Source organism: Megalobrama amblycephala, linkage group LG1 (assembly GCF_018812025.1).
Source record: "Megalobrama amblycephala isolate DHTTF-2021 linkage group LG1, ASM1881202v1, whole genome shotgun sequence".
Lineage (NCBI taxonomy): Eukaryota > Metazoa > Chordata > Actinopteri > Cypriniformes > Xenocyprididae > Megalobrama > Megalobrama amblycephala.
The window spans coordinates 3,066,681-3,076,319 of NC_063044.1; the positions used below are offsets into that span (position 1 = coordinate 3,066,681).

At 36.2% G+C, this 9,639-nt stretch overlaps 1 protein-coding gene across 3 annotated transcripts in view; it reads left to right on the forward strand.

Annotated features, from left to right (window-relative positions):
* The window catches only part of pkmyt1 (protein kinase, membrane associated tyrosine/threonine 1), a 67,167-nt gene extending 58,200 nt beyond the window's left edge, over nucleotides 1-8,967 (forward strand). For all 3 annotated transcript variants that reach the window (XM_048164814.1, XM_048164924.1, XM_048164855.1), the window contains one exon: nucleotides 8,571-8,967. In XM_048164814.1, coding sequence (XP_048020771.1) covers nucleotides 8,571-8,856 — 286 coding nt within the window. In that variant the 3' untranslated portion in view covers nucleotides 8,857-8,967. The remainder of the gene's footprint in view (nucleotides 1-8,570) is intronic.
* Nucleotides 8,968-9,639: the final 672 nt, after the last annotated feature.

A 9,639-nucleotide genomic window follows, 5' to 3' on the forward strand; every position in this document is an offset into this window, starting at 1 on the left:
TCACTGTGTGTTTACTCCATAGCAACGAGGTCAACCCCGCCCTTACTCTTAGCTTAAGACTTCAGTCTGTTGCTTAGTAAAAGTTTGTCTCAGCAGCTTTGTGAATAGGTTTTAAGAGAAAACTCTTAGCTAAGAACTTTTACTGCTATTTAGGAGAACTCTTAGTGGTAAGATAAAATGTTTTGTGAATAAGGCCCCTGGTAAATTAAAGTGTTCAAATGGTGATATTGCACATTGACATACTGAACATTTTATAGAACAGCAGTATTGACGGAAGAAGAGTTTAGAATAAAATAAATAAATGTAATTAAATAACATGACTGGAATAGTATTATAACACTTTTTGAGTTTAAAGTCCGGATTGCAACTGGAAAGAAACTGTCCTTAAATCTTGTGGTCCTCCAACTGGAGTACCACACTGTAAAAGGACACCAGCAATTTACAGTCTAGGTTATAGTCTATACAAGCACTTTAAGTAACTATTTAACTCTGGATGTAAATTCTCTTCAACAGCATCATTAACAGTCACCAAACAATGACAGAATGTTATATAGGCCACAAACGCCTTAAAGGGTTAGTTCACCCAAAAATGAAAATAATGTAATTAATTACTAACCCTCATGTCGTTCCACACCCGTTATTTTTTTTTTTTTTTTTTTTTGAAAATAAATTACATTTTAAAGTATATTGAAATAGAAAACCATTATTTTAAATTGTAATAATATTTCACAATATTGCTGTTTTTTTTGTTGTTTTTTCTGTATTCTTGATCAAATAAATGCAGGCTTGATTAGCATAACTGACATATTTTAAAAACATTAAAAATAGTTATGTTTTCAAACTTTTGACCGGTACTGTATTATTCAAGAATCAATCATGCTTAGGTTAGATATCATGCTTACTGATATTGGCACCTGGTAGCCGAGTTTGGCACTGCATGCTAATGTTAGCTAGCCATCATTGTTCCCTTTCGAAAGGGAACTCACGATATGTGTGTAATGTGGATGGGTGAGGAGCATGCATGGTCAGTCCTTGAGGGGGCTGTTTGTGTGCATTGAAAGTGCTTTACCATGAGGAAACTTCTCTTGTCTGGCCTTCTTTTTTTCAAGGGAATAGGGCCAGCCATCTGTGCCTCATGTTTCAGGACCAGTTTAAATGTTTTGCCACTTGCTTGAGCAACGTAATATATAAATGTAAAGTATTATACTTTATGTAAGTGTTAAGTAATAAACAAGTATTAAACAATAAAATGTTGTTTAAATGTAGTGTATTTAAACATGACATCTATGAAAGAGTGTAGCTTAAAGAGAATCGCAATGCTGACAAGCCATGTTCAGCAACAACTTTTGGATTTGAAATAAAAATAAGTAAATGTTGTGTTTATTTTATAGCCTACAGCCACAGATCAGTTGCACACTGCAAACACGCAATATGTGAAAGCACAATAGGGCGTGCTGCTCCTGCATCGCATAAGTACTGCAACACACACCACATACGGAGTATGTGTGAAACAGGAGGCAGGATAGGTTTAGGCTCCTTCGAGATCTTATGAGCCAGTGGCACCATTTCCACCACTAGCTTGATGGCTAACAGCTCCTTTTCAATTCTGCTCATATATGGAGCTTGGGCGGAGTCCCCTGCCGCTGAAGGAGGACCAATCCAACACTGGAAGTATCTACTTTCACAACAGAAAGAATATTAGCTTCAGGATGAATGAGGATGGGAGCTGGCAGGCAGCAGAGGCTGGAGAGTAGAGGTCTTTTTTTTTTCTTTTCTTTTTTTTTCTTTTTTTCTCGTCCCACTCCCGCAAGGTTCTACTGTATTTCACATCCACCCACTCCCGCTTAAAATTCACTCTGTTCACCCGCTATCCACTGATAATGATTTTCTTTCCGACCCAACAGGTCACGCTAAATTTAGATCGTTTCCAGAAAATTACATTAAAAAGCATTAAATTTTATTTCTACAGGCATTAATTTTTTTTAGATAGTTTTGAAGAAAAATAATACTACCAGTTCATTTTGAATAAAGCCTAAATAATAACTTTGATTTGCTGTCACAAAATATGTACATTGGTGTGATATGCACACAGAACCAGTTTGGTAATTGCCTCCGGCCGGTGCAAAATTGCCGTAACGCCCGTTTGGACAGCGGTGGGCTGGGACCTGGAGACCAACACCGGCGCCCAGCAGCAGCCCTGCGATTCCGCCATTTTGGGGTGAAAGCGAGTCGGCAGTCCACTAGTTTCTATGGCAATGTCAGATGCTTTGTTAAAAAAACATACATTAAAACTGAAATCCAACCTGAATGATGACAACACAGAATAAAATACTATCACTAGTGATCATCAAATCCTTTTTACAGTTTATTTTACACACTTTGTGTTTAAGTCTTCCAATTTTTTCACAAAACCTTTGCTCTCTAGAAACGCAGTCAGTTTGGGTTAAAATTCTTTAAAAGGCTTATAAACACTGAATTATTACCAACATATGAAATTAAATTAAGGACATGCATCAGAAAAATTGGGAATGTTGGACAATAAATATATGAATATAACTGCTTGATTTTGCAGTGTTGTCTAATGTCCGTTAAAGCAGAGGTGTCCAAAAGTGGGAATTATGCGATAACGGACACAGCAATGCATCATGTATTATAAGATCGTTATGTTTGTAGCATGATCCATTAAAATGTACAATATAGCATATTTCAATTCACACCTAGATATTATTACTATTATTCCACTAGGTCTAAAATATATTGTTCGCTGCAAACATGATGATCTTAAATTTATTAATTATTAATTTACTATTAATAAATGTGTAAAGTTGCATAAAATGGAAATACTCAATAAAGTAGGATAACTACGTTACCTCAGATGGTTGAATGGTTGGATTCCACAACTGGTAAAATAAAACATATATAAGACAATACAACATTTACTGTATGAGCCATACAATTTACTGGTGACTTAATTAAAAAAAAACTGTTCTATTGCGCTTCTGATTTGGCAGTGAAATTCATCGATTTTGGGTACATAAAATGTGAAGGATTCTATGGTCCAGTTAGTATTTTCAGCCCATCTAGTGGCAGTTACCCAAAAAGTATCAAAGTGTCGCCTCTTGGGTTCTAAGCTCTTTGTGGAGACGGAAGGCTGCATCAATGTTGCCAACTCAGCACCTTTTCAGGCCCCTTTTGCGACTTTTTTCTAAGAAAGCGCGTTGTGACGAATATAGCGACTTGTTAACCTGATCTAGCTTCCAAGACCCCCTGGTACTACCGCACGAGCGCGAGATCTTGCTTTCCTGCCGCATATAGGCAAAATCACTGCAAATGTCTATCTATTGTGTATGGTGATTTTGTCAGACAACGTCTTGATTATAAATCAGGATTTTAGTGCTGGTTTAACATGTCAGGACTCGAATTTTACTTTCCCGACCGGACAAGGACCTGATTAAAACGTCAATACCACACACAGCAACTTGGGAATCACCAAAACGCGAGTGACTGATTTTGTTAGATTTAGTGTAAGTGAATTGAGGTGGCAATCGATAGTGGATAATAATAGGCCATATAATGTAAGCTACTGACGATGACAAGGTTGTGCTGTTGAGGCTTGCGCACCATCTCGAGGAGAAATGGAAACATGAGTGAAGCACACACAAAAAGAAACTCAGTTAAACATACTACTGCGGTAAAAATTCAAAAAAATACACCTGCAGTTTTTGTAACTTGATAAGCAAAACTACATGACCAAGAATGCTGTTTTCCTAAACAGGCTACCGTCACAATTAAAAACATGACACTGATTTCATACAACAGTTCAATTAACAAGTGGTTAATATAAAGCCACTTACATTTTAGAAGGAACATTGACTGTTTTTGTTCTATTTTATCAGCGAAAATAGTTTCAAACAAAGATCACAACAGGACCAAAGCGCAACACTTAGCCTTGTTTTCATTACTCAATGATTATGCGTTTTGAACGAATCGGCCATTTGAATGAATCGTTTGAATGAATGAATCAGTGACCCACTCAATAAGACGGTTACTTGCTGCCACCTACTGGTGGTTTAGTTTCATTTTTAAAAGTATCATTTCCCCCCAAACATTTTATATTTGTATTTTCAAAAAAATATTTAAAACAATCCCATAACATTATTTAATGCAGTTGTAATCAATCAAAAATATGCAGATTTACATAAGCTGCAATATTCTGAAAGGATTCTGTTCTGCTTCAGAACAAATTTATATTTCCACCACCACAAAAAAAAAAAAAACTATTTTTTTTTCCGGACAAGCAACTGTTTTACTCATAGAAGTGAATGACCGATTTACGTGTGTCCACATGACGAGGCTTAATGTCAAGCCCTGTGTGTAATCTTATTGGGCTGCGTTTCAGTCACCATTTCATATTGAATGACAACAAAAACAGAAAAAATATATTTATAAAACAATTTTATTGGGAATTTGGCTGTATTCAAATATATTATGTGAGCAAAAGGGTAGCAGCAGAGAAGCAAACAAATGTAAAGGGCTGACACTTGGCAGAATGCGAATACAAGGACATGAATTTTCTAATTGCCATATGTCATCATCTATTGACATTTAGCGGTATATATATATATATATATATATGTAATGCCATATATATATATATATATATATATATATATATATATATATATATATATATATATATATATATATATATATATATATATATATGGCATTACAAAATTGGCATTAAAAAGGCATTAAAAAGCATTAAATTAGATTTGATGAAACTTGTAGAAACCTATTATTATACATCATAAAAACATCAAGCCAAAATGAATTTATTTAAAGCGAAGGTGAAACGGCATTGGGCTCACCTCTCTCATTCGTCAAGAATCCAAATGTTTCCATATTTGCCATGTAACATTTGGTTGCTAAACTATTATTCATTATGTAAAGAATGATTTGTACTTCACTTGTGTTCCAATATCCACATAAACAGCATCCTTCACATGTGGAAAAATTTGTTTGGTTGTGCGCTGGGTACGCTGATTTTACAGCGGACCATTTAAATTGAAGTGTAACTTTTATGTTTGGTTGACTGCATTTTAGTTTGATGATGAATAGTTAGCAAAGCTAGAACTGATATGATGTGTGTGCGCTCGTGAGGCGCCTGCACGATCAGTTGGATTTAATAAAATAAAGATATATAAAGAAAACAAATACATGCATAGTACAACTAGCATAGCTTATACTAGCCTACTTGTCGCAGTTTTTTTTTTTTTTTATCTGTTAATTATTTAAAGCTGCTATTTTTGCCTCTTTGTTGCCATCTCTGTTTGAAAACTACAATTGCAGTTATCTTCTTTAAGTGTGTTGTGCATTGGCACGGCTCCTCAGCGTGGATGAATCTAATGTTTTGAGGTATATGTGTGGGCTGTCAGTCAGCACACCAGTGTAGATATTCACTGTACTTCAGAATTACAGATACTCTGTTTTGGAAGTATTTCCAAAATAAGTTTCACCTGAAAATGTCATCAAACAAGTAAGTAACATGTCTACCACTTTTGTTCTAAACAAACTGAAAAAAAAAGTTTTACAATCAATTGAGCTACCAAAGTTGGCTCAGATCACGTTAAACCGTGCAAATTATTATTAATGTTATATGTTAATGTTAACAACATCAACATTGTGTGACTATGTGTATTTAGTGTGTATTAACGTTATAGATTTCAGTTTCTGTACAGTCTAATCTCTAACTGTCATACCATTCAAATTTCATCTAAAGAAATTGTTCTTTTAACCTCAAAAAGCAAATTAATGTTCCTTAGAACATGCAACCTTTCAAAAGCCCTGTCGATATTTATTCTTGTTTTTGCATGGGCACGATCACATTCCCTTTTTTGATGTAGCCAGTCTGAAGTTTTTTTCTACTGTAAGAAGAGGCTACAAATGATCCGCCACCTGCAGCATCCACACACGCGATATAGCCTACTAGCTGGGACTCCTTTATGTATACAGATGTGACGTAATGACGCAAAGACGAACAGTGGCAAACTCCTCTATTTAACACGGATAATTTTTTTATTCTGTTTTTCTCCGTTCACAGAAGCACTGCAGGTGCATGATGTGATGGTGTGTGAATCCTTAGTCTCTGTTGTTTATGCTGCTATTTGCACATGTAAACCCCTGGAGGAAAAAAAAGAGAAAGAAAACAAAACATATATTATATATAGTTATCTATAACATATTGTTATATTTTGAATGGGTCACAGACACCCAACTATTTTAATTTAATTTAATTTGACTTTCTAATCTAGCCATTTAATGGTTAATGCTCAATTAATGAGCCTTGGTTGTCAGACTCGGTCAAAGAAAATAGTCTAAATTAACAAAATGCTCTCATTACAATTCACCACCAGATTTACTATGCTACACGCAAGTTCACACTATCTTAAAAATTGGCGTATACGAGCGACTTGACAAGAGATTTGATCTTAGTCACCGCTCACGTCCATATTGATAAATGCCAAGTTTTGGTGGAAATGGCTGTACGCCCGGTTTTCTGTCATAGGTTTGTTTCATAAATGAGGCCCATTGTGATACAGACAGGAACAGACTGGTGCTGGTTTTGGTGGGCTGTAGCGGTAGTCTGCAGTGTGGCAGACAAAGACACCCTTGGAAGCAGTTGTCTCCCAATGCCAGGAACTCACCGGTGGACCAGTAGAGTTTGTTATGAATGAAGTATTAGCCTTGGACATTCCAGGATGATCAGCTGTGATTTTGGCTTGATCCATGGGGAGGCATTGCAGCTGCATCTCTAGCTTGAGCAAGCAGTGAAGCAGAAATCCACTGCACTTCTTTGCTGAGTCAGAGTAGTGCACTGGATTGACCACAGGACTGGCTGAGCTGACAGATGGGAAAGAGATGACAGAGGAGGTGCTCAGTGCAGAGGTGTGTAATGGCGGTGTGGGTGCTACTGGTGGGTTGACTGAATGAACCTCAGAGCAAGTAAGATTTCAAGAGCTGTTCTTAAATTTGAACATCATTAGTAGAGCACAATTGGAACTTTCCACTCCCATCTGTGCTTTTTTTGGAATTGTGCTCTCACTCTAATTAGCCTTGCTTAGTAAATCTGGCCTTATACCTTTTATTTGACAGGTAATCACCCAGTTGCACAACATACATTGTAAGTGTATAAAATTTTAATAAAGTAAAAAACACACACACACACACACACACACTTGTATGTGCGGTTTACGGGGACTCTCCATAGATGTAATGGTTTTTATACTGTACAGACTGTATATTCTATCCCCCTACACTACCCCTACTCCTAAACCTACCCATTACAGAAACCTGTCTGCAATTTCTGAATTTTAAAAAAACAGTTTAGTATGATTTTTAAGCCATTTGGTTTACGAGGACACAGGAAGTGTCCTCATAAACCATGTTTACATTGTAATACCCTTGTCATTATACACATTTGTGAAGAACTTGCACACAAATCTGTGAATCTAGTCACATTTAGAAGTCAAGACCATTATGAGAATAAGCCAAAAGAGTGAATATCTCGTCCTGTTGGTTGAGGTTTGGCGAACAAAAAAAAAAAAAAGAACTTGCGTCAGGGTTTTTTGTTTGTTTGTTAGTTTTGTTTTTGTTTTTTGTTAAATTTATTCAAAGTTTGAAATCAAATGTATTTGTGAAGTTGTATGTAGGGGTTATTGTGCAATGAAAATGACCCCATAGCACCATCTAGCGTCCAGGTTGTATGCTTTCAAATTTCTGTACCTTCCTAACAATATAAATATGATTCAGCACACGTGTAATAGTGTAATAGTATAGGTTGCTCTTCTTTGCAAGTCTAACATGAAATGTATTGTAAAAGCTCAAATTTATTGAGTGTACAAAAATGTAGGTGAGATCATTGTCATTTAAAAAAAAAAAGAAAAGAAAAAGAATGAAAGAAAGAACGAACAAATGATATTAATAAATAAGTTAGCCTAAACAAAAGTATATACCATTGATTAAGAGTCATTGAGTATATAGCAGCTCAAAACTCATGGTAGGTCTGTCTTTGATTCATCATTAAAAAACAAAAGAAATTTTAAACAAGGAACCTCATTGTGTTGCACTCTATTGCCACAATGTGCTGAGCAGGTACTGAAAAACTCCGGGATGAGTGATTATTCAATGATTTAAACATGGAGAAATTGCTGTCAGTCCAATGCACTCACATTGTGGTCTCTCCTATGGTTTTGTTAATTGTGCTAATTGTCAATTCCACAGTCAATGCAATCATTTACAGTAATTTATGATCTTTGAGGCTTTTCATGATTGTATTCTAGAACAGTCCTTGAATATGGTGTACATAAAAAAACATAGGAGCCCTGCACCCAGAACATCCTAGCAACAACTTAGCAACACATCAGCTTTACCAATACTATACAACACCGTAATGGGGGGAATTTTGCAGACAAGGCCCAATCGGTTTTTCTGCAGAAAATGTAAAAATCATCTACATTGTCTAAATTGTCTTTTTTTTTTTTTTTTTTTCTCTCTTCCTACTTGAACAGAGTCCAGGAAAGCCTATCTGTTGGCAGTACCTCTACGCCACTGCCAAACACACACACCGACCCCCCACACACATCACCGCACAGCCACGGGACACACACTTCCTCCAGAATCCATTCCAGCAGCAGCTCGAGTCTGATTCATCACAGCTCCCAGCGCAGTCTCACAGACTCACCCAGCAGCCGAAAGAGAAGCTGGATCTCCACTGACTTGTCTGATAAAAGCAACTTTGAGCCAAAGAACTTGCTCAGCCTCTTTGATGAGACCACCCTAGAAAGCAAGCCTTGAGTTGGGAATGCAACTTTCTTATTAGTATATAACAAATGTGTTATTTTTAATGTAGTTGCCACCTGACCTGTTGTAAGAAAAACATATAAAGCCTGTTTAAACATGTTTAAACCTGGTTTGATGATTTTTGGCTGAATCTTGCTGTCCTACTTCTTTCATAAGGTTGAATAAAATTGTTTATTCATATGCTGCGCAATACAGATATGACATAGAAGCCACTAAAATCATGTTTTAAAGGTGCCCTAGAACTTTTTTTTAAAAGATGTAATATAAGTCTAAGGTGTCCCCTGAATGTGTCTGTGAAGTTTCAGCTCAAAATACCCCATAGATTTTGGGGCATAATTAGAAATGAGCCGATTTAGGGTGTGTGGCCCTTTAAATCTCGTGCTCCACGCCCCAAGAGCTCACGCTTGCCTTAAACAACATAAAAAAAGTTCAAACAGCTAATATAACCCTCAAAATGGATCTTTACAAAGTGTTCGTCATGCAGCATGTCTGATCGCATAAGTACAGTGTTTATTTTGATGTTTACATTGATTCTGAATGAGTTTGAGGCTATGCTCCGTGGCTAACGGCTAATGCTACACTGTTGGAAAATGAAAATGAAAATTTAAAAATGAAAATAGCGACGGCTCTTGTCTCCATGAATACAGTAAGAAACGATGGTAACTTTAACCACATTTAACAGTACATTAGCAACATGTTAACGAAACATTTAGATAGACAATTTACAAATATCACTAAAAATATCATGTCAGTTATTATTGCTCCATCTGCCAATTT